Consider the following 25,601-nt stretch of genomic DNA (forward strand, 5'->3'; position numbering starts at 1 on the left):
TATCAACATGTATGATTGGATCATGCAAAATATCAACTTACCACAAATTAAAATTTAACAAATATTATTTGAAATTCAATTCCTCTTATGTTCTGCTAGTGTCCAAAGTCAATAAAAGACATTGGGTGGATATTTTTTAACTGACCTATTTTTATTAAGCAAACTCTAGGGAGATGTTTGTTTTTAATTAGTAGAAAAGGGGCACCTGGGTAGCTTAGTCAGTTGAGCATCTGACTCTTGATTTCGGCTCAGGTCATGATCCCAGGGTCATGGGATTGAGCCTGTGTTGGGCTCTGTGCAGAGTACGGAACCTGCTTAAGATTCTCTCTCCCTCTCTCTCTCTCTCTCTCTCTCTGTCCTTCTGCCCTTCTCCCATTCATATTTTCTCTCTCAAAAAAAAAAAAAAAGAAAAGAAAATATTAACTACAAGATTATGGGTGAATTTAATTTAAAACAGGTTTAGGGGTGCCTGGGTGGCTCAGTTGGTTAAGTGTCCAACTTCAGCTCAGGTCATGATCTCACAGTCCATAAGTTCAAGCCCTGCGTTGGTCTCTGTGCTGACAGCTCAGACCCTGGAGCCTGCTTTGGATTCCGTATCTCCCTCTCTCTCTCTCTGCCACTCCCCTGCTCTGTCACTGTCTCTCTCTCAAAAATAAATAAACATTAAAAAAAAAAAAACTTTAAACTTGGAGTTCCTGGCTGACTCAATGGGTAGAGCCTGTGGCTCTTGATCTCAGGGTTGTGAGTTCAAGCCTCATGTTGGGCATGGGTTCAAGCCGCATGTTAAAAACAAACGAACAAAAAAATAGATTTAAACTTTCTAACTGCATAAATAAAAGTTACAGCACCCAGAGATTTTATCAGCAAATGCAGGTAACCATTTTATAAATCCAAAGTCAATTCTCAAGCAAGATATTTGGTGTCAGTTTGGGCAGGGTATAGGGAAAAGATCACAAATAATCCAAAATCACAGTTAAAACTGGTCAAAAAGAAGATATAATGTAAACTACAGTGGCAATTACATTATATATTTAGAAACACATTTATTGTTCTATAGCCAAAATAATGCAAGTTCTACAGCTTAGAAACATTAAACATTACACAAATTGCTTGATGAAAAACCACCAAAAAGTTAACATAAGAAAATAATTATGGCTATTCTTTTTAATGTTAATTTATTTTTGAGAGAGAGAGAGAGAATCATAGTGTGAGTGGGGAGGCACAGAGAGAGGGAGACACAGAATCCAAAGCAGGTTTCAGGCTCCGAGCTGTCAACACAGAGCCTGACATGGGGCTTGAACTCAAGAAACATGAGATCATGACCTGAGCCAAAGCTGGATGCCGAACCAAGCAAGTCACCCAGGCGCCCCTAATAATGGCAGTTTATTGTCTTACCTAAAATCTTTTTTTTTTTTTACACATTAAAATAGGACCAAGGAATTCTCTATCTGCTAGGTAGAGCCACATCTACTTTTACAACTTACTATGATGGACACTAGAGAAGCTGGATCAGACACTTGAGAACTTACTTAAAGGCATCAGATGGCTACCCAGGCAACCAGGATTTGAGAAGACAAGACTCCAGAAAGAAAGGAAGTGTTGAGAAGTGAGCCCCACATTCTCTCGTGCTTTTCCCCTCCAAGTACTTGCTGATTCCTATGCCACAGGAACCTGCATTCTTGGAGGAAAGCACAGTATTAATTTGCTGCACTTGACAGGGCCACTGCTAGAAATACAAAAATTGGAATTCAGGAACAACTGAGGAGGAGGCCTGGGAAACACCATAGGCTTTGCATTGTATTTTCTGGATGCTCAAGCCAAGGTTTCCCACATCCCTGGCGTGCGCTCACAGGTGCTCTCATTTTCTTCTAAGCTGGGATATGTTTTATGTAGTGTGAGATAGGAGCCCACTTCACTTTGCTGGAGATGGGTAACCAGTCAAGGCCAGCATCGTTTATGAAGTAAACTAGCCATTCCCCTCTAAACAGAAAAATTGCTTTTGTCACGTATTAAATTGAGGTGATCTATTTCTGGATTCTCTCTGTTGTTACACTGATCTGTTTGTATATTCAAACATGCAGTGGACATTTATCAGTCCTTTTGACTGTTCGTCATCTGAACCCGTTCCTGTATTTGGGGGAATCTCCACCTTAAGATTCTTATCCCCACCTTATGAGCCCAACCCTCACAAAAGAAGCTGAAAATGCCAGATAAACCCTTTCTCAGCTTCCCTTGCAGCTAAGATGCGGTAGCAGCTAGCTTCTAAAATGGCCCCAGTGATGTCTGACTCCTGGTATTTACATCTTTGGGTAATCCCCTCTCACTGAATAGGGTTATTGCAGAAGTGATGGTGTGTGATTTCTGAGGTTGGTCATGACTTATTATGGCTACTCCCCGGCTTTTCACTCACTCTGGAGAAACCTGCCATGCAATGAGCACACTCAAACAGCCCTACGAATGTCCATGAGGTGAAGAACTGAGATCTCCCACCAAGAGCTATATGAGTGAGCCATCACAGAAGCAAACCCCGCAGCCTGTCAAACCTTAGATGACAGCATCGCACACTGACATCCTGACCACAGCCTCATGAGAGACCGTGAACCAGAGGCACCCAGTTCAGCGCTCCTGGATTCCTGACCTACAGATACGATGAGATAATAAACGTTTACTGTTTTGAGCTGTATAGTTTGGGGATAATTTATTACATGGCGATAGATAATCCTTAGGGTCTGGCACCTGACCCAAGTTCTCTATTTGTTTTATATTCTTCAGTAACATCTTCTAGGTTTTTTTCACGTTGGAGCTCTTTCTTATCAAATTACTCCTAAATATTTGATGGGTTTTGCCTCTAATATACATGAAGTCTTTTAAATTTCCGTTTCTTTTTTTTTTCCTTTTTTTAAAAAATGTTTTTCTTTATTTTGAGAGAGAGAGTGCAAGCGAGGGGCAGAGAGAAAGGGAGAGAGAGAATCCCGAGCAGGCTCCATGCTGTCAGCACACAGCCCAATGTGGGGTTCAAACTCACAAACCATGAGATCATGACCTGAGCTGAAACCAAGAGTTGGATGCTTAACCAACTGAGCCATCCAGGGGCCCTTAAATTTCCATTTCTATGTGTTTTTTTGCAAGATTAGAGCAAGTCTATTGGTGTTTATATATTTATCTCATAGTCAATAATTTACCAAACATTGTGTGTGTGTGTGTGTGTATGCGCGCATGTGTGTGTGTGTGTATATATATATGTGTGTATATATATATATATACACACATATATATATATATATAAATTTTTTTTTTCCTCCCTAACTAGAATCTCTTGGGTGTCCAGGGTATACAGTCATTTCAACAGTAAGAAGCGATTCCAAAATAAAAGACTTCAACTTTCTTAAGGTTAATGCCAATTACTTCATGTTCTTGTCTTAGACCCTCCTAAAGAATGTGGGACAATTCTGACAATAAAAGGCATGTCTGTCTGGTTCCTGATTCCTACTGAAATGGGTTTTAGTGTTTTGCTGTTTAGAATGATATTTGCTATAGGGGCACTTGGGTGGCTTAGTCAGTTAAGCATCTGACTTCGGCTCAGGTCATGATCTTGCAGTTTGTGAGTTTGAGCCCTGCATCGGGCTCTGTGCTGACAGTTCAGAGCCTGGAGCCTGCTTTGGATTCTGTGCCTCCCTTTCTCTCTCCCCTTCCCTGCTCGCACTCTGTCTCTCAAAAATAAATAAACATTTTTAAAAATTTAGAATGATAGTTGCTATGATTTTTTTTATCAAGGTATAATTTACACACAAAATCCACTTCTTTAAGTGTAGAGGTTTTTTTTAATCCACTAACCACCTCCAAAATCAAGATCAAAAGCACTTCCATCACTCCAAAAATCCCCTCATACTCTTCTGCAGTCATTCTCTTATATCTTTGCTTCAGTTTAAATAAGATACGTGTACTTATGCAAGTCCACCATTAATATTTGTTCAAGCTCTGCACAGAGACTATATCTACGTTGTTCACCCGTGTACTGCCGGCACCTTGCATGACACCGGGCACGTACCAGATCAACACTTCCTGAATGAATGGATGAATGACCCAACCAACAGATTCACCATGATGCTCACCCTCATTCCTTAACGCTCCCTGATTGCAACTGCTTTCCTGCCGTCATCTCCCTGGTCTGCATTCTCCCTGACTCCTCACTGTGGGACTACACCTGTCACCAGGTGAGCTGTCCAATGCCCCTGAGGGCACCCCTTTGCCTATATGGTTTTCTCTTCCAAGAAGAAGCTTACCAACAGCAACAACAACAAAGGCAGCTTTTTCCAGTAGTGTCCATGGACATATGGTGTCAAAGGGAAAAACTAAAACTAGAAAGCAAAAGAATCAGATCCAAAGCTAGGGAGTTTAATAACAGCCTGGGGTATAAGTTCTGGAGGAACTAGACCAAGATGGGAAGTGAGAATCAACAATGGGTCCAAAATCAGAAGAGGTGGAGACCCCAGGGGAGAAACGGCAAGGCTGGATTCTGAACAAGCTGCCCTTTCCTTGTACAAGGTGCACAGCCAGGGATCCCATCTTAAAGGGGCAGAGCTGAGCCAGACAACAGCCAGCCATCTTCTGCCAGACCGTGTCTCAGGTCTTGCCTGCCTCATAGATCCCCACCATCATCTGATGAAGCCTCTACCCACAAGCAATGGATCTATTTTGGAAGTCATGTATCATTCTCAGTTCCCTCCAGGTGCAACACTGAACTAGCCACCACTGACCAGTTCAGATGGAATTCGCAGTTTCAGAACTGGTTGCTTACTTGTCCAGAACTAGAGAAAAAGGTGAAGAGGTTGAGCTGTGAAATGCAGAAAAGTGAAAGAACCCCCCCTTTTCTACAAGCAATAATAATAATAATAAACAGGAGCTAAAATATACAAAAATGCAATTATTTGAGACTTCTGAATGTAATTTCCACCCTAGCATACTCAAAAAAAAAAAAAAATACAATCACAGAAGCATTTAAAAAAAACTTTGCAAGGTACCCTTTGCTTACTAATAACAAACGTTGACAATCTGGGCAGATGTAAATAATTCACCACCACAATGTGTAAACACCAACCACAAGAGTTAAGATTGGCCAACCTAAACAGGGGAAGTTACAAAAGATTATGGTAGACTTTCAACTGAAAAGCTTGTCTTTAGGAATTCGGATAATTATCTAAAAACAAATTCAAAGTTCCATTTTTTCTGGAGGAAGCGAGAAGGGATTGGTTTTTATTGGAAACGAGGTCGGCTTCGGGGGCGTATGGAAAGACTAGGTTAAAGAGACACAGAAAATATTTCCAAAGACGCGAGCTTAGGGTGAGGGACTTCCCTCGCCGGAAAGCCACCTGGTGCTTTGTGTCTTTCTAAACGCTGACTGGGTATTTCTATGAAGTGACCAGGCTGCACACCCTCTCATTTGCAGCCCCACAGGTTTTGCTTTCAAATATCTGCAGGTGTATCCTCCTAAACCGAGTAAACGAGTACTTTTTTTTCTTTCTGTGCTAGACGGAATTTTACGAACACGCGCTCCACCTGGCTTATGGTAGGGATTCTAGGGCCGCTGGTCACCGCCTTTGAGCTTTAGGAGTGAGTTGAGGGCATCGAAGTTGTTCTAAATTTTCCTCAAAGGAAAAAAAGAAGCCCCACTCTCCTCTTCTACAAACCGAACCAGGGAGGCCACAGGCTCCGGCCACGGAACGCAGAAAAGGCTCCGGCGGCTCAAATGATGCCGGAGGAGCCAGATTCGTATTTACCGACCAGAAGTGGAACCCCGACTCGGAAAGGCCGACCCCCGAACACTGGGCGGCTTTGGCCAGGGTGTCGGGGCTCTCCGGGCCTGTTTCTACAGGCTGTGATACAGTGGAGAGTCCTGGAATAAGTACAGACATCGACTACAAACAGAACGAGACGTAAATTCTAAACCACGCAGCACCGAAATCCCGCAAAGACACGTTGGGAAATGCGGAAGAGCCAAGCTACGCAGCTGGCCCGAAGTCCAAAGACTACAATTCCCAGCATTCAATACAGTGTACCTCCCCCCACCCCCCTGTGCGTTGCATGCCGGTAACTGTAGTTTCTCACCACCCCATCTAAAAAGTGCTCGGGCGATTTTCAACCTCTCACGTGTTTCTCTTTCCCCAGAAGCACTGCCAGAGAGAAAGCTGACGGCGAAAAGTCGCACTGGAATCATTCCCACCGTGACCCCACGGTAGACCAGGAAAGAGTGAAGAACCGTTGCCATGACTACCGTTTCCCCTGGTCACGGAATAAACGCGCTCGAGGATCCGGAAGTGGTTCCTCTGCGACCTCTCCAAAAGGGAGGATGTGTTCAGTGCTGACGTTCATTGGGTCGTTTCACTTGGAGGCCAAAGCTTCCCAGGCAAAGGGGCGGTCCTGTGTGAGAGGGGCCCGCGGAGCCATTTGATTGGAAAAGAGAAGCTAAGGTTGACCAATCGGAGGGAGCCACGCTTCGGGCATCGGGCACCGCACCTGGACAGCTCCGATTGGTTCACTGCGGTCCCCCCCACGAGTCCCCATTGGGTACAGAGGGTGCGTGGTGCGGCACCATTGGTGGGTTCGTGTTTCCCGTCCCCCGCCCGCGAGAGGCTGGGGTGAAAAGCGGCCCGACCTGTTTGGGGGGTAGTGGGCGGACCGCGCGGCTTGCGGTGTGAGGATCTGAGCCCCGTGGTGGGAGGTGGAGGCGGCTCCTGCGATCAAAAGGGACTTGAGACTCTCACCGGCCGCGCGCCATGAGGGCCCTGTGGGTGCTGGGCCTCTGCTGCGTCCTACTGACCTTCGGTGAGTGATCTCGGAGGAGCGGGCACCCCCGGACGCCCCCTTTCCAGCGCGGCCTCTTCTCGAAGGTTCTGGGGGCGTTGAGCCCGGGAGGGGGATAGCGGGGCCTCCGTTGGGCCTAGAGGGATCCATCGCCTTTCCTCGAAAGAGGCTCGGCTCGAGGGAGTTCGCGCACTCTCCTCTTCCTGTGGAAAGAAGAACGAGAACCGAGAACATTTGAATCCCTTGCAGATCTCCTAATATTCGCGCCTAGAGGTCTCAGCCAACTTGGGGTGGGGCGCCTCTCGGGCTCTTGGTCCCCCGGGAGCATTGCGGGTGCCCATTCCGGAGGACTTTTGTCAGACGCAGGAGCCTTCGGCCATCTGAGCTTGAGGACCCCCCCCCCCCCCGCGCCCCGCCACCCAGTCTTCCGAGTCTTTGACCCCGCGTTTCCTTTCTTAGGGGCTGGTCTGGGGAGCGTGGGGCTCTGAGTCAGAAGAAAGGCGGTGTCAGCGTGTTTGCTTCACTTTTGCGAGCTTCTTACCATGTCAGAATCTCATCACCTCTCTCCCCCCCGCTCAGTTGGGCCGGATTTCAGTTCCTCTCGCCAGAGGTTGCGCCAATTCTATTTGTATTCTGATCCGTGATACTGAAGGCCTAAGTTTTGGCGTGGTCACTTGGGAGGCCATGCCTTGGCCTGCGCAACACGTGTGACCGTAGAAGGGGCCTGGTATCAAATCTGCGAAACTTTATTTGTAAAGCTTCCCAGGCTGCTCTAGAGACGTGATGCCTGCCCCAGCCTCCGCATTTCAGAATCTGCTGGAGGGCCCCGGGTCTGAACTTAAATTTAAATGTAAAAAGTATGCCAAGTGGGGTTTACATTGGGTGTTGAAAACTAGTGGATCCGTTCTCCCGTGCCCACCTCCCATACTTCCCCCCCCCTGAATTTTGCAACCTTACCCTTGCCCTGTCTGGTCATACTCCTTCTGAGAAGTACCCGAAGCAAAATGGTTACGAGTTTCCTGGTGTTAAATCTTCCTTCAGGGTCAGTCCAGGCTGATGATGAAGTGGACGTGGATGGTACAGTGGAAGAGGATCTGGGCAAAAGTAGAGAAGGCTCAAGGACAGATGATGAAGTTGTACAGAGGTTTGTGTTCTTTTGAAACTGTACGGTTGAGCCCTTGTGAACACTGGAATATAGTCGCTTCTTTTGTTGTCTTTTCTTCAGAGGTCCAGATGACATGTAACACCCCAAATTTAAATACCTAAAAGGTCAGGGCAGTGAGCATGTTCATCCCTGAGTATGTCCTAACTTGCCCCTAGGAATGACGGGTCAAAAGGGGATGAATTTCTTTTGAAAACTGTTCTGGTAACTAGATTGTGGAACACTAGCTCTGTGACTTTTCCCAGACCAGTTGGCTTTATATCCGGTAAGCGTATAAACTTAGTAATTTTTAAGTAACCTCTTGCCCCCAGTGTGGACCCACATATCACAAGTCTCATGCTCTACCAACTGAGCGAGCCAGGAACCCCTGAATGTAGTAACTTTAAAAAAGATTTCTCTCAAATGAGCAGTGTTTTCAAAGTTGGCCCCTTAGGACTTAATTGGCAATTTTGTAGGCCATTAGAGGCCAAAGCTTCCCAGGCAAAGAGGCGGTCCCACATGTGAGGGAACATATTAATGGTTTTGCTTCTTATTTTTAGCAGAGGAAAGTTGGGTTTATTTTCCTGACAATTTTAAGAACCAAGTATTCTAGCTCAGTTGTTAAGGTGGTAAAATTTTATTGTGGCAAAAAGATAGAAATAGCGGGTTAGTAATATTTTATAAAGGTTTCCATTTTACCCCTTTAACCCTTAGGACAATCTTACAAGACCACTGTGCTCTCATAGATCTATGTTTTGGAGAGAACTAAATAAGCAATGCAGTTATTTGTTTATCAAATTTATTTCCTTAGAGAGGAAGAAGCTATTCAGTTGGATGGATTAAATGCATCCCAAATAAGAGAACTTAGAGAGAAATCAGAAAAATTTGCCTTCCAAGCTGAAGTTAATCGAATGATGAAACTTATTATTAATTCATTGTATAAAAATAAAGAGGTAAGCAACATGTGGGTAGTATTATTTTGTCTCTGTACAAAAGCATACTCATTTACCCTCATGATAAATGTACTTACATAGGAATTTCAGGTAAGTAGTTATTAGCAAAGTTTAAATACCCAGTATGTATTTATAAAAATGCTCCCTATGGTGGGGGGGGGGGGTTGTTAGACATTTTTACCTTTTTCCTTTCCCCTCCAAATATGGTCATAGCCTGCCAAATAGTCCTGAGGGCAGTCACCCAGACAGCCCTGTGTGTTGCATACAGAAAGGTGTTACTACTCTTACCTGTTTAGGTATCCTTTATGGTTGCTACAGTTCTTTGTGTAAAGAGCTGTGTACCTCCTTTTACCAAGAGAGTAAAGCCATTTCTGTACCATAAGGAGTCTTATTTCATAGAGTGCTTTTTAGAGTACAGAGGAGAAATAAAATGGATTTGACATTAAATCTAATGTTTTGTGTATCTTGAGGCTAATCTAAGTGTGTGTTAAATCTGGTTTCCATTTAGATTTTCTTGAGAGAACTGATTTCAAATGCTTCTGACGCTTTAGATAAGATAAGGTTAATATCACTGACTGATGAAAATGCTCTTGCTGGAAATGAGGAACTAACTGTCAAAATTAAGGTAAGCTTAAAACAGATTTGAAGCAAAAAGAATCCTTAGCGATAGGCAATCTCTATCAATCAGGATAGGCCAGGTTACGCTGCAGTGGTAAATAATCGCCAAGCCTAGGGGCTTAAATTGGAGTTTAACAAAATATGGCTGTGGGCCAAATCCAACCTGCTGTTTCTTTTTATAAATAAAGTTTTATCGAAACACAGCCATGCCTATTTGTGTGTTATCTATGACTGCCTTTGCACTACACATTAGGTTTGAGTGGTTGTGACAGAGACCATATGGCTCACAAGCCTAAAATACTTCCTCTCTGGCCCTTTTTCCGAAGAAGTTTGCTAACCCCTGGCTTAAATCCTCCATCAAGGCCACTGTGGCCTTTGCTTTGTATCATCCTCATTCCCGGACACAGGCCAATTGAGTAGCCACCATCTGGAGTGTAGCTGGTTGCCATGGTGCAGAGAGAGCACTTGGAGGGTCTCCCATCCTTTAAAGGCTCTAGCCTGAAAGCTACATTCCTCACTCCCTCCCACTTGGCAGCTCATTGGCCAGAACCAGTCACATGGCCTTAATAACCAAGAATGAAGTATATTCCTGCTATGTTTCCAGAAGGCAGAGAGCTGGGAATATTTAGTGAAGGACATTTATCACCACAAATTGCAAATAGAGAAGTTTTGAATCCTTTTATTTTCTATGAAAGAAATAGGCAAAATACAGAATTTTATTTTTCTTGAAAGTTTTTCTTCAGAAATAACTTGTTTTATTTAGGTCTGTCTCCGCCCTTTGACATTTAGACTAGTCTCTGCCTTCTTTATATTGCTGCTTTCTCAAATACACTGGAACTTAAGATTTTCTCTATCAAGATGCTCATGTGTAAGAGACAGTAGGCCATAAGATCCTATAAGGAAAAATAACCCAGTTTAGTTTTCTGTATGGGAATTGATGTGGCCAAAAGCGGGTAGTTTCTGAATCTGTAGCTTACCATTTACTTGTCGTACAGTGAGTATTAAGCATATCTAACTATCCCGTTCTTGCCTTTCAGTGTGACAAGGAGAAGAACCTGCTGCATGTGACAGACACCGGTGTAGGAATGACCCGGGAAGAGTTGGTTAAAAACCTTGGCACCATAGCCAAATCTGGAACCAGCGAGTTCTTAAACAAAATGACTGAGGCACAAGAAGATGGCCAGTCGACTTCTGAATTGATCGGCCAGTTTGGTGTTGGCTTCTATTCTGCCTTCCTCGTGGCTGACAAGGTTATTGTCACGTCGAAACACAACAACGATACCCAGCACATCTGGGAATCTGACTCCAATGAATTTTCTGTGATTGCTGACCCGAGAGGAAACACCCTGGGACGGGGAACAACAATTACGTGAGTGTTACTAATTCCTAATGAGAATTAATAGTCCTGGTGAGGATCTTGACTCTGAGCTAACAGCTTATTCTGGGCCTTCATTCCTCGCCTGTACAATGAGGAAATTGACCTGTTTTCATCACTGGAGGAAATCTTTGGAGGCCCTCCTGAGGCCCAGACACAAAGAGTTATGATAGCTGCTGTACACAGAGGGCAAAAAGTCCAAAGGGTTAATTCTTCTAGGGGAGAAGGCAGATTGGAGGTCTCACAGCAATGGGTTGATGGAGGATTTCCAGGGAAGCAAGTCTTGGGAAAGAAGCGTCAGTGGATGTAAAGGCATAGAGGCACAGCTGGTCAAGGGATTAAAGAAATTCCTCTCCGTTGGTAGTGATTAATCATAGAATTTCTGATCAGCTTTTTTAAGGTTTTCTGAAGATACGGAGGGTGGCAGGACTGGATGAGAGGAGACTCTCTGGGTGACTGACTCAAGTCCTCAACTATGGGAGTAACTGGTGTTGGGGACAGGTTGGAGAGACCAGGTGCAAATACAGAGCTTGAAGAAAGTTAATGAAGGTTCTCCTGAAGAGAATGTCTCGTTTGAGGATGGTTGCAAATTATTGAATCCAAATCGGAGTTTGGTTTAAGCCAGTAACTGTTGTCTGTATAGATGAGGCAGACCTTCTGCCCAGCATCTCTTGGTGTTTATAGCATGTGAAGGAGAACAGTTTCCTGCCTCTCCCCTGCCCCCCAACAACTACAACAGGATACTTCTACTTAATACTCCTGGAATGTCCGTATGAAGCTGCCAGCTTTGGGCCACATCAGAGAAACCGTATCTCGAGGTCATTTGACTTTTTTCTTCCTGCCAGGTGAAAATGTGCCTACAGTCTCCACTTTTTTTTCATAATTCAGTTTTAAATTTTTCAACATAAGAATTTTTAAGTATTCAGAATGTAGAAAAGCATGTATCTGTCATTCTGACCAGTGTTCTTCACCGAGGAAGCGAATAGTTCTGTTTTCGTTTTCATAAATGCTCATTTAATTGAGATTAATTACATGAGTGCATTTTAATACTTCTACTGATTTATTGTTCCCAATTTACCTTACTCTGCCTTTGTTAGTCCTAGCTCCTGCTCTCCTTAGGACACGTCGCTAATAGTCATGCCCCAGTGCCCTCTGTTAGGCGTTAGAGGAACAGAGGTAAATATTCTGTCTTAACTACAAAGAGATAGAAAACAATGTCCCAAGAGGCGCTAATGTCGTAGGGTGCTGAGCCACAGGTGAGATTATCTAGATGGAAATTCCACAAAAGCACACATTTGGTTGAACGTTCCATTCCCAGAGCCTAACACTTGCAGATATTTATAAGAGTGAATAAGTAAGGGTAATCAGGACAGTCTCCTGCAGGTAACATGGATGGCTGATCAGTGAGTGAAACTTGACGAGTGCTTTCTCTGCGTGAAACTGCCATTTTTCTTCAAGTCCTTTACCCAGCATTTATTCTGCAGATAACCATTTGAGTGCCTATTACCTGCTAGGGTTTAGAACTCAGTGGAGAGTAAGACCAGTGCAATCCATGCTTCCATGAGGCTCGAGTAAAGAAGAAGAATGTGAAATAATTTCACAAACGCCAGAAAGGAAGCTAGAGCACACTTCCTTGATCAGGAGGACCTTCTGGGGGCGCCTGACTGACTCAGTAGAACGTGCGACTTGTGACCTCGGGATTGTAAGTTCGAGCCCCACATTGAATGTAGAGATGACTTAAAGTCTCGGGGCCCTTGGGTGGCTCAGTTGGTCAAGCGTCTGACTTTTGATTTTGGCACAGCTCATGATCTCACAGTTCGTGAGTTCGAGCCCCATATCAGGCTCTGCGCTGACAGTCAGAAATTCTCTCTCTACCCCTCCCCTGCTTGTGTTCTCTCTCTCTTTCCCTCTCTCAAAATAAATAAATAAACTTTATTTAAAAAACAAGAATAAAATCTTGAGGGGCACCTGAAGGGCTCAGTCGGTTAAGTGTCCAACTTTTGGGTTTGGCTGAGATCGTTATCTCACAATCTAACTGACTGTGCTGACAGTGTGGAGCCTGCTTCGGATTCTCTCGCTCTCGCTCTCGAAATAAACATTAAAAAGTAATCTTTTTTTAAAGTTGGGGGGAGCTTGCTGAAATAAGGGTAAGTTAGATTCAGATATTCTAGGAAGCAAGCACAGTATATGTTGGAAGTTCCAAAGGCAAGAGGCCCATTTAAGGAACTGAAAGTCTAGACTGGACAAACTAAAGAGAAGACAAAGTGATGAGGTCAAGGTTCCACCTTATATATATGACTTCATCTTCTATTTGACCAATGAAATAGAAGCCCTCAAACAATTCAGTTGCTACCTACTCTTTCTATTCCTAGCCCTAAATTAGGCCCCCGCATACCCTTATGAGAAATTTTGTGAGGATTGAATGAGATCATGAAAGGAGCATCCAGTAAGTACTAACTAGTACATGTGTTTCTGTCCTTGCTACTGCAAGGGAGGTATTCTGCATTGTTCCCTAAAGCTGGTCACTACGTCCAATCTGCTGCTTCTCTCCTCCTCCCTCCTCAGAGGCTAAGCATGAATTAATTCCAGCCCCATCGTTTAAAGGCAGCCTTTCCCCCATGCTCCCTCTTTACCATCAAAACCTAAACATGTTCAGGTCTCCGTGGGGAAGGAAGAGAGGCAGGTAGTGCCACACCCCCATCTACTGTCAGGCATATCATGACTGTATCCACCACGTTTCCATTGAAATATGTCATCAGTAATCTTGTTGCTAAATCCATTGGATTCAGGGGGGTTTTAATTCACATTGGTCCCAGCAGTAGAGTCCTTTGTTCGTAGTTTTCCTCTTGTGTTTTGGTGTCTACTGCATACCCCTTAAGACAATCGCATAGTTTCCATGACCCTGGATATCTTTTCGTTTCCTTTCCCTGTTGCTTAAATGTTGACAGTATCTCTCAAAGGTAACTCTTCAGCCCTTTCTCATTACCTTCGTGTTCCTTATGCAGCCTTCCTACCGTCATGGATTCGGCTTCCAGTTCTAGCTCAGGGTCCTCAAATCTGTATTCTTAGTCTGGATCAGAGGTCGGCTGACTTTTTCCTAAAGGACCAGCTTGTAAATGTTTTTAAGCATTTGGATGGTAGGATCTGTCACATGTCACACAACTCTGATGTTCTTGCTGGAAAGCGACCATAGACCATATACGATAAGAGTGTATCCCAGTAAAATTTCTTACAGGTGCCAGCCATAGGTGGCAAACCCTTGGTCTATATGTCCCTACTGGGCTCTGCTCTCATATCTAATTGCCTTTTAAATACATCTAACTGAGATGTAACCATCAGCTTCAACTTGGACCCACAACTGCACTCTCCTCCAGCCCCTCATCACCCAGATATTGCTCTGAAATCAGAGACTTGGCCACTCTCTAGGCTTTGTCATCATGAACGATCTACCTGTTGGTGATGCTACTACATTGTAAGCTTTTTGAATGAAGCAAGAAGAGACCCATGATACAACATTGCCCATACTTATTAGGGACACTCCCGGACATGGGCTCCCCGCTGGGTCTGAAGGTATGTTATGAGGTGTTTGGTGAGTGGAGGAGGGTTCCTGCAGAAAGGACAGTAAGTGAGGAAGAAGAAGAAACAACTGCAGCTTTCAGTGTTAGTTATCGAAGCCAGTGCTGTTCAGTAGAACTCTGGAAATACTCCACCCCTGCACTGTCCAGTATGACAGTGCAACTAAAGAACTAACTTAAGTTTTGTTTAAATAAAATGTGGCTGGTTGACTGTTTCGGTCAGTGGAGATATGAACACTATTTTGGATTAGTTTTCTAGCTTTTTTAAGGAACATGTTTTTATTAAGAGTTCACTATCTATAGAAGAGGCTTCTTTTTTTTCTTTTAAGATTTTATTTTTGGGTAATGTCTACACTCAGTGCTCGAACTCACGACCCTGATGTCAAGCGTCTCCTGCTCTTCTGGCTGAGCCAGCCAGGCACCCCTGCATTTGCTTATCTATAATGATCATTTGGTTTTGAGAGCAACTATCAGAGTGCTTGTAATTCCATTTTTTTCTCCAGAATGTTTCAGTGCCTTCTCACCTTGAGCTAGCTTAACATGTCCGTTCTTCAGCTGAAAAACAAAAAAACTAAAATGTTGAAAAGGTTGGGACATTGGCACTTTTTATTTGGGACTAGGGATATTTTTCACCCAAGGAATGCAAGGAAGATTCTTCCCTGTGTTGTACTCATATCTGGTATATGGAGCCATATATGGCTCATAAACCATCATTGGTGATGAGAGTTTTTAACGTGAAAAACGGGCCATCTTGGATTACGCCAAACTGTTAGCATTGTCAGGAAGGTATTTAGATTAATTTATAATCAAATCTTTTAAACCAAGGATGTCTTTCTAAACCTGTCTTATTTTCTTTACAGCCTTGTTTTAAAAGAAGAAGCATCTGATTACCTTGAATTAGATACAATTAAAAATCTCGTCAAGAAATATTCACAGTTTATAAACTTCCCTATTTATGTGTGGAGCAGCAAGGTAAATCTACATTGATAAAAATTCATATGTGCTACGTCGGCACATATTTAAATCTTTAACCCTTAAGAGCCACATTTGCTCTTTCGGTATGGGGATACTCAGGGTTTTCTTCTGGAAGACCTGTTTGTTGGAGCTGTAATTTTGTTTCATATCCTCGATGAAATCAGGATTGTTAAATAAATGAATTTCACCATAATTGTACTTCACTAGACTGAAACTGTTGAGGAACCCATGGAAGAAGAAGAAGCAGCGAAAGAAGAAAAGGAAGATTCTGATGATGAAGCTGCAGTGGAAGAAGAAGAAGAGGAAAAAAAACCAAAAACCAAAAAAGTAAGTCTGGTTAATCTCCACACTAAAATGCTGTTTAAGGTATGTTCAAGAAAATACAAAAATCCAAGTATGCACAGACTGATCTGGGTTCAGTTTTCATTAATTCTTAAAGGGCTTTTATTCTCCAAATGGTAAGTCCATAGACCCAACTTTTAAAAACAAGGACTAAGTTTATTTGTTAGTGTTTGTGTTTTCTGCCTCTGGAAAGTTTTAAGTAGCAAACACCGATCATTTTTATGAATAGTTTAAAAAGAAATGACATTTTAGTTAAAAATGAGGAAAAACTGTAATTTGCTTTTTATCAATAGTAATGATAACCAATTGCCTTCTTTGTGTTAAAGATCAATCTTAAGTGTTGAGAAAAATGGCTTTTTTTTTTTTTTTTTTTTTTTTTTTTGAGAGATTTTCGATCCCACTGTCAGGAGCCATAGTAGATTAGGAGTGTCCTTTGGTGTTTCCCACATTCATTTGTAATGTCCTGAAGTTCTAGGTAGCACTTGTACTGTACAACTGCTGCTGAGTGCTGGGGCTGCTAATCATGTCCTGTAACTTCAGGTTGAAAAGACTGTCTGGGATTGGGAACTTATGAATGATATCAAACCGATCTGGCAGAGACCATCAAAAGAAGTAGAAGATGATGAATACAAAGCTTTCTACAAATCATTTTCAAAGGTAAATATTACTTTAGAACGTGATGAACATTACTAAGTCAAAACATTTTTAAATGGTGTTATAACTCTTTCAATACAGTTGGTTTCTGTTTTAATCTTGTGTGTTTTATATTATGCATCTTAAAAATTTAAGAAGGAGTCTCTGTGCTTCACCACATTGCCAACAGGTCTGTGTTACCAAAAGGATTAACAACTGCCTACGTGTGTAGGCAGATGACTTCCATAGAACATAATATCTTGTATGGAATGGCTTTTAGCGTCGTTAGGTCTTTTTTCCATTTCCAAGAATGAATACTTTTTATGTGATTATAGTTGAGACAAAATGTTACATTAGTTTCAGGTGTACAACACTGGGTCCGTGTGTCTCCATGGTATGCTCTGCTCACCACGAATGTCGCCAGCGTCTGTCCCCATACAGTGCTGTTACAGTACCATTGACTATTCCTTCTGCTGTACCTTTTACTCCTGTGACTTAGTCGTTCCAGACCTGGAAGCCTGTGCCTCCCGCTCCCCTTCACCCATTTTGCCCATCCCCCCACTCCTCCTCTCTGGCAACCATCCGTTTGCTCTCTGTGTCTATAGGTCTAATTCTGCTGTTTGTTGGTTTATTCATTTGGCTTTTAACATCACCTTTAAAGAGCCTGTTTACAACCTCAGACCTTTATTGTGAGGTCATATTCTTAGGAATAATTACTAAATCTGTTTCTTTGCCTATTTCCTTTTACTGATCCCATCTTTTAAGTGAAGAATCTAAAACTAGCATGGATTAGGATTGTTTGAAGTTCATATTTCCCCATACAGCATTTTGTACTAAACAGAAGAGTTTAATAAGCTTAGCATGGCTAGATAAAACTTAATATTCTGCAGTTATGTCTGTTCTTTAATCTTTATTCCATCCCTTCCTTGCTCTCCTCGTGTTAACATCCAACCATCTTTTAAGTTTCACCTCTTAAAAACTCCCCTTGGTTCTACTAGAACTCCACTTTTATTCTCTTGAACCATAGTTAGTCCTGGTGTATACAAACATATAACGTACTTTCGTCAAGGACAGCCTTATTAGAAATAGAATGTGAGCTACTGGGGCGCCTGGGTGGCACGTCTGACTTCGCCATCTCTGGGTTTGAGCCCCGCATCTGGCTCCGCACTCTAAGTGTTTGGGATTCTCTTGCTCTACCTCTCTCTCTGCCTCGTCCCCACTTGCACACACGTGATCTCTCTTAAATAAGCTTTAAAAAAAAAAAAAAATACCTAATGTGAGCCACATCTGTGATTCTGAACTTCTTAGAAGCATGTTTTTTTTTAAAGTTGAAACAGGCATAGTTAATTTTTAATAAGTTTGATTTAACCTAACATACCCAAAATAGTTCAACACGTAATCATTATTTAAAAACTTAAACACGTTTTACTTTGTTTTGTTTTGTACTGTATCTTCAAAGTCTGGTTGTAGATTTCATACTTAACACGTATCTCAGTTCGGATTAGCCACATTTCAAGTGCTAGTACCCACATGTGGGTACTGTAGTGGATAATGCAGATCTAGGGAATTCGTCTTTAGGATTTATTTACATACCTCTTTACATCCACTGCTCTAGTCCATATCCCAGTGGAAGAAATGTATTCCCAAGTACTTCTTTCTGGTTGAGCAGTATACTCATGAAGCATTGTATATTGTCATTTAGATAGGATCAGGGCTTTCATGCCCTGTTCTCTGACACATGTGAAACCTAGACCCATGCATCTTTCCCCCAGTTTAAGAGATTGAGTGACACTGTGGACGGTCATCAGCAAAACCACCATGTCTAGCCAGTTTATAGGAAAGCAGTCCTAGCCGTTTCTTCCCTACGTTCCTCTCCCCACCCCCCTTTGTTTGGTAAGGGGACTCTTGTTAGTTAAATGCTAAACTAAATGTCTACCACATAATAAATCACTTAGCCTTTGCAATGCCTTTTTCCGGTGCCTTTGAATGACTAAATGCCAACTTTCCATAGGAAAGTGATGACCCCATGGCCTACATCCACTTTACTGCTGAAGGGGAAGTTACCTTCAAATCCATTTTATTCGTACCTACATCTGCTCCTCGTGGTCTGTTTGATGAATATGGATCGAAGAAGAGTGATTACATTAAGGTGAGTTTTTAAGTTGTAAAGACTGAGTTTAAAATTTGAAGGTATAATTTTCAGAAAGTGACCTTTTCTTGGTCTCTGTTTAGCTCTATGTGCGCCGAGTATTCATCACAGACGACTTCCATGACATGATGCCCAAGTACCTTAATTTTGTCAAGGGTGTTGTAAGTATCTGAAGACTATGAGGAAAGGGGTCGTTAAACACGGGAGGGGCGCCTGGGTGGCTCAGTTAAGCGTCTGACTCTTGGCTTCGGCTCAGGTCATGATCTCATAGTTTGTGAGTTTGAGCCCCAAGTCCGGCTCCATGCTGACCTTGCAGAGCCTGTTTGGGATTCTTCCTCTCTCCCCCACTTCCTCCCACCCTCTCTAAATAAGTAAATAAACTTAAAAAGGCAAGGAACAGAAGTATTTTTTTGGTTTGTTGGTTTGGATTTTTTTCCCAGTGTTTCTGTTGCTCATTGAACTTTTCTTTTGCCATCTGAAGGTGGACTCAGATGATCTCCCCTTGAATGTTTCCCGGGAAACTCTTCAGCAACATAAACTGCTTAAGGTGAGTGTCTCTGGGAAGAGACTGGCTGGTTTCTTTCCTCTTTGATTGGGCTGTGAAGGACAGGCAGCATTAACAGAGTCCCCAGACTTAGAGACCAGTCCTTGGCTCTTTTGCTGAAGGACTTAATTTTACTCTAGAATTATTAAATCCTAAGAATCTGATTGTTTTTCACCCAATATTTTATAAAAGTTTCAAACATACAGAAAAGTTGAGTGAATTGTGTAGTAAACACCCACATAGACCCACTACCCAGAATATAAACATTAGGGGTCATTCCAGGGTTCTGGGATCAAGCCCTGCGTCAGGCTCCGCACTGAGCACAGAGACTGCTCTAGATTCTCCCACCCTACCCCTCTCCCCTGCTTGCATGCTCTCTAAACATTTATAAACATTAAAACAATCTTGGGACTATTTCCACTGACAACTTCGTTTCTGCTCAGTCTCACATAGATTGCTTACCGTTCCCTGCCACTTGAGAAATGGCAGTGACGAGGCCGTGTTTTTCTATCTTGCACCACTGCTCCCCGATGCTCTCACATAGGGAAGGTTCTCAAAAGTTTGAGACCACATTCACTAATGAATTATTCTTTAATTTTATTTAGGTGATTAGAAAGAAGCTTGTCCGTAAAACTCTGGACATGATCAAGAAGATTGCTGATGAGAAGTACAATGATACTTTTTGGAAAGAATTCGGTACCAACATCAAGCTCGGTGTGATTGAAGACCACTCGAATCGAACCCGTCTTGCAAAACTCCTTAGGTTCCAGTCTTCTCATCATCCAAGTGACATTACGAGTCTAGATCAGTATGTGGAAAGAATGAAGGAGAAACAAGACAAAATCTACTTCATGGCTGGGTCCAGCAGGAAAGAGGTAAGTTGAACTCCAGCTGTCAGGCATCCTGGTATGTAGCCAACTCCTGAGAAAAAAAGAACTTAATTGTGATGGTGGCCTGGAGTCATTACAAGGCCTGCTCAGCCACTGACAGCAAAGTCATTTATACTCTCTGCACCTCTTATTTCCCCACCTGTAAAATGGGGTTGTTAGTTCTAGATAAATGTAGCTACTGGGGTATATACCAGGGGTAGACTTGGAAACTTTATCACTTTCTTAATTTTATAGGCTGAATCTTCTCCATTTGTTGAGCGACTTCTGAAAAAGGGCTATGAAGTGATTTATCTCACAGAACCTGTGGACGAATACTGCATTCAGGCTCTTCCAGAGTTTGATGGGAAAAGGTTCCAGAATGTTGCCAAGGAAGGAGTGAAATTTGATGAAAGTGAGAAAACTAAGGAGAGTCGTGAAGCAATTGAGAAAGAATTTGAGCCTCTGCTCAATTGGATGAAAGATAAAGCTCTCAAGGACAAGGTATTCTTCTGGAAGTTAAAACCTGTGAAATTTTAGCATCTGCATTTTATTTTATTTTTTTTAACGTTTGTTTCTTTATTTTGAGAGAAAGCTCAAGCTGGGAAGGGGCAGAGAGCGGGAAAAGTTGCACAGAACAACATTTAATATAGTGGTTAAATTTTGGGGAGGAGGAGCTTAAAATTATAAACTACAGGGACACCTGGTTAGAGTAGTCTGTAGAGCTTACAGCTCTTGATCTCGGTGTCCTGAGTTTGAGTCCCACATTGGGTATAGAGCCTACTTTATGTATGTATGTATATTTTTGAGAGAGACAGAGACAGAATGTGAGTGGGTTGGGGCAGAGAGAGAGGGAGACACAGAATCTGAAGTAGGCTCCAGGCTGTCAGCACAGAGCCTGACGTGGGGCTCGAACTCACGAGTTGTGAGATCATGACCTCAGCCGAAGTCGGACGCTCAATTGACTGAGCCACGCAGGCACCCCAATAGAGCCTACTTTAAAAAAAGGTTTATAAACTACAAAGAATTAAAAGGATAATAATGGCTATTGTGTACTGTTCGGTTATTTTTTTTTTTTTGTAACTGAATGTTTTCTGTAGTTTAATACTGCCTTTGTGGTAACTTTTTATTGGTTGAATTTAAGTCTTCTGTGTGTTTAAAAGTTGGTGTTTATTTTTGACCAAAAAAATTCCTATTAAATGTCAAGAGTTTCCTAAGAATCTGAATAAGAGGAATTTTTATGCTTGTATTTGATCTTAAGTGATGAATCCTTAAGGAATTGAAATGCAGTTACTGAATGACCTTAACTATTGGTGTTTACATGTATCTAACTTTTGATTTCTTATCTTAAGATTGAAAAGGCCGTGGTATCTCAACGTCTGACAGAGTCTCCTTGTGCTCTTGTGGCCAGCCAGTATGGGTGGTCTGGCAACATGGAGAGAATCATGAAAGCTCAAGCCTACCAGACGGGCAAGGACATCTCTACAAAGTAAGCATCCTCGGGAAGGTCCCTGCAAGGTATTCGTTCTTAGCCAGCCTTCCTTTTGTAGATAATGCCAGCGAAGAACTGATGTGTTTTTAAGTGGCCACCACTATCGGTTAGATAAAAGAGGAGACAAGTTTACAGAGGGATTCCTCTGACATTAGATTGATAAAGGAAAGGTGTTGAACTCATGATTTATTTTAAGGTATTTTTATTTACAAATGGAAATGTAATCTGTTACGTATATTGTTCATTGCTTTTGCATATCCTTGGCCTGGTACGTGTACTTCTTCATTTTTAGATATTAATAGTTAACAGATGAGGTTAATGACCTTGTCATTTGTCAAATGAGTTACATGCTTTTTAACTGCCATCCCTCCTTCCCCAAATAGTATGCCCTGCAAAATAAAGGGTAAAAGACCCATGGGTGAGCAAGTTTATGAACTCAAGGGCTGAGTGCTGGACGTACACTGGGTCTTCAGGTGCCCTTTATTTTCAGGGAATATATATATGTCACATTTATATTGTAATGTCACAGCGGTGGTCTTGAAAATGATTTCTTCCTTGCTTTTATTCTCCTGTCTCCCATCTGGAATGTCTTCTTTCTGTTTGCTCTCTGCCCATGTTTTCCCCAAGGCCTAGCTTAAGGATTCTTCTCACAAGTGAAGTCTCCATGATCACAATTTCAAAACTCTGTATATACGAAGTATATTTCATATCTAGCAAGACTCCCTAACTTATGTTTCCACAGTAAAGTGCAAAAATGGTGTCTTGCTTCTGTGTCTTGTCCCCCTGAAGACTTTATAGATTATAAAGTTTAGGTGGAAAGTAGGTTTCTGCTTATATTCCATTGTAACAGTATAGTAGCCATTAAATAAATGTCCATTTATTTCAGTCATTTATGAACAGGAAGTTCCCTTCCATTCAGTGAGCAAACACCTGCTGTGTCTGTCCACAGTGAATAGATATCACTGCTCTCTTTTTGCCATTCAGACCAGTCAGGATGACAAATCAAGTCTTAATCTTCTAAACTCTGCATCTGTAATGGGTTTACCCCGAGAAGGGTAGATGCAGTTCCTCCCTGTCCTCCTCTCTAGGAGGGAGACCAGTCACAGCTGACAGCAGAAAACTAACGGTATGAAGGTATATTTAGAATGCATTGGGAACTCCGCTCAGGTAAAGAAACAACTAATGTGTCTTGGAACCATATTGGTGAAGGCATCGTGGAGAACGTAGTAAAAGGCAGAACACGGTGTCGTGTAGCGATATAAATAAGTCTTGATTTTTCCAAGAGCTATGTATCATTTTAAAAATTTATAGAATGTGGGAAATGTATGGAGCCTGAAGTTTGACGTTAATGTTCGTTTTTACCCCTTACCAGTTACTATGCCAGCCAGAAGAAAACATTTGAAATTAATCCCAGACATCCCCTGATCAAAGACATGCTTCGACGAGTGAAGGTGATTAATATTGTAGCCATACTCCTTCATCTTTTCGTTGGGATACTTTGTACCTTTTAATATTAATCAGATGTCACTTCTTTCATCTCAGGAAGATGAAGAGGATAAGACCGTTTCAGATCTTGCTGTGGTTTTGTTTGAAACGGCAACACTACGGTCAGGATATCTGTTACCAGACACTAAAGCATATGGAGATCGAATAGAAAGAATGCTTCGCCTCAGTTTAAACATTGACCCTGATGCAAAGGTTTGAAATAATTTATTGAAATGTTTGACTCCCCAGTGTCACACGCGGTGCTAGAATTAATAAGAAATTCCCTTTTATATCTTTTTTCTTTATCTGTCTCCCTTTGCTAGCTTGACTGTTGAGTCTAATTAGCGGATTTACTGTGCAGTTCTGGATAAAACAGGAATGAAGTTAATTCCGATGTTAGTACGTTTGAATGAACAAAGTGGAAATAGATCCAAGGTATTGGATCCATTAATGAGCTTATAAATGGTGCCCTTAGGTGGAAGAAGAACCCGAAGAAGAACCTGAAGAAACAACAGAGGACACCACAGAAGACACAGAGCAGGACGAAGAAGAAGAAATGGATGCAGGAGCAGATGAAGAAGAACAGGAAACAGTAAAGGTATACATAGCAAGTCAAGAATGGGACTAGCCTTTTAGTTCTTGCAAAACTAGGCAAACTTTTATTTTCAGTTCTGTCATTAGGACTGCATAGCTTCTAGAAGTCAGACTTCAGGAAATCTGCTCCAAAATAGGCATCTAATGATGAAATTCAAAAGCTGGAGCAGCTCCTTTTTTTCTGTTTAAAGCATAGACTTTCAGCTGCCCGCTCCTTTTGTTCCTTTATTTTAGCCATCCAGCCCTGAGACATTGTTAAACAGATTTTCCCTTAGCCCACAAGGCTTCTGTATTCTCTGCCACTGGCTTCTGCCTTCCTCTATGGCAGCATGAGGCCGATGGAAATTTTTGATTATTTCTGTTCGGGAGTCATTTATCTTACTGTTAGGTTCGAAATGATCCCGCAGATTGACAAATGTCGTTCTAGCCTACAGCTGAAATAATGGAAATACACTGGGCCCATTTCAATTGTTTCTTCATACACGAACCTTCTGTGAGCTAAGGTTTTGTTTTTTTTTTTTGTTTTTTTTTTTGCTAGTTTTTAATGTCTTCTAAGTTTTTTTTTTTTTTTATTTTCACAGAAATCTACAGCTGAAAAAGATGAATTATAAATTATACTCTCACCATTTGGATCCTGTGTGGAGAGGGAATGTGAAATTTAAGTCATTTCTTTTGGGAGAGACTTGTTTTGGATGCTCCCCCCAGCCCCCTTCACCCCTGCACTGTAAAATGTTGGGATTGTGGGTCACAGAAAGAAGTGGGTTTTTTAGTTGAATTTTTTTTTAACATTCCTCATGAATGTAAATTTGTACTATTTAACTGACTATTCTTGGTGTAAAATCTTGTCATGTGTATAAAAATAAAAAAGATCCCAAATACTATGTCTTGCCTGTCTTCATAATGATTATATAGAACGATGTATACTTGGTCGATTTTTTGTTTTTAAATCCTGTGTTTGGGGTTTTTTTTCTCTATAAAAGTAATTCATAATACCAAAAAGTCTTTTTTAAAACTAGTATTTTAAAAAGTCACCTATATAGAAAAAAGATAATGTTCCTTACAGAAGAATTCCAAAAAAACAGGTAGATAGATGCTCCCCCTTGCAGGAGGTGGAGCTTAAACTCCTTTCCTTTCTGAAAGATGGCTAGACTTGATAGCTGTCCTCTAGCAGACAGAAAGGGAAAAGCATTTCTTTGTAGCAGAGAAACCTGGCAGAAGCTCCCTTAACCTAGTGATCAAGGTTAATATCAGTCAGGATACAGCAAGGGTAAGCCTGGTGTATAATATAGTTCACGGTTCCTTGGCTTTGACACCTACACCACGGTGATGTAAGAGGATGGCATCCATGGAAACCGGGAGAAGGCACGTGGGGATTCTACCATCTTTGCGGTTTTCCTGTAAATCTAGAGTGACTCCAAAATAAGACTGTCTCTTAAAACACCCATAACCCTACAACAGAGATAACTAGATGATGAGTGCTGGTCCTCAGCAAGTGATCATTTAATTTCTTTTGAAGCGTATTATTTATGAGAAACTGGTTTCTGTACTTTGACTAGTTGTGTAGCCATCTGAAATGGTAGTCTAACTGTGGCTAGGGAGAGAAAATCTGAGTTGTATATTCAGAGATCCTATGTGTGAGAGGAAATTCTGTGGAAACTAACTTTACTATGATAACTTTAATATTAACTATAATACAGCTTTACTGTTTTGTTAGGGACTGAATTTTCCTGATGATCTAGGACGCTTTTCTGGGCTTCTTGTATTTCTGTTGGTTGTATGCTTCCTACTCCTCCCTCCAAGCTATTTTTCCAGGGTTAATTTGCAATAATCACTTTAATGGCTACCTTACTTGAATGTGTATCTTTTTTAAAATCTGTTTCTTTTAAGAAATAAAACGGGAGCTCCATCAGTCATCGTCATCGGGAAACATGCTATAGTTAAGATGTGGCTTCTTTTTGTGATACGATGTTTTATTATTAGCTATTAGTTGTACTAGTTTCCAATTTTTTGGCCACTATAGATTACCATTTTTAATAAAGATTGTTATAAAGAAATTAA

The 25,601-nt window shown here is 41.8% G+C and overlaps 2 protein-coding genes across 2 annotated transcripts in view; one reads left to right on the forward strand and one right to left on the reverse strand.

Moving 5' to 3' along the window:
• Positions 1-6,060, reverse strand: part of LOC122225013 (putative tetratricopeptide repeat protein 41) — an 81,745-nt gene extending 75,685 nt beyond the window's left edge. The window contains 2 exon segments of the mRNA XM_042947557.1: positions 1,530-1,678; positions 5,557-6,060. The gene's annotated coding sequence lies outside the window, so the exon portion shown is untranslated.
• Positions 6,061-6,634: 574 nt separating this feature from the next.
• On the forward strand, positions 6,635-24,424 carry HSP90B1 (heat shock protein 90 beta family member 1). The gene is made up of 18 exons (XM_042947556.1): positions 6,635-6,822; positions 7,843-7,945; positions 8,754-8,895; positions 9,404-9,520; positions 10,551-10,882; positions 15,324-15,435; positions 15,646-15,767; positions 16,323-16,437; positions 18,425-18,562; positions 18,646-18,723; positions 19,044-19,109; positions 19,712-19,981; positions 20,231-20,476; positions 21,325-21,461; positions 22,837-22,915; positions 23,007-23,162; positions 23,425-23,547; positions 24,125-24,424. The coding sequence occupies exons 1-18, from the start codon at positions 6,774-6,776 to the stop codon at positions 24,152-24,154; spliced, it is 2,415 nt and encodes an 804-aa protein (XP_042803490.1). The 5' UTR covers positions 6,635-6,773; the 3' UTR covers positions 24,155-24,424.
• Positions 24,425-25,601: the final 1,177 nt, after the last annotated feature.

The sequence above is a fragment of the Panthera leo genome, chromosome B4 (assembly GCF_018350215.1).
Source record: "Panthera leo isolate Ple1 chromosome B4, P.leo_Ple1_pat1.1, whole genome shotgun sequence".
Classification (NCBI taxonomy): Eukaryota; Metazoa; Chordata; class Mammalia; order Carnivora; family Felidae; genus Panthera; species Panthera leo.

Excerpts from the sequence above, each read along its gene's own strand:
- HSP90B1 (XM_042947556.1), top strand. The coding sequence starts at position 6,774 with ATGAGGGCCCTGTGGGTGCTGGGCCTCTGCTGCGTCCTACTGACCTTC. Across the intron at positions 15,768-16,322 it reads AAACCAAAAACCAAAAAAGT|TGAAAAGACTGTCTGGGATT; the intron begins AAGTCTGGTTAA and ends GTAACTTCAGGT. Across the intron at positions 23,163-23,424 it reads ACATTGACCCTGATGCAAAG|GTGGAAGAAGAACCCGAAGA; the intron begins GTTTGAAATAAT and ends TGGTGCCCTTAG.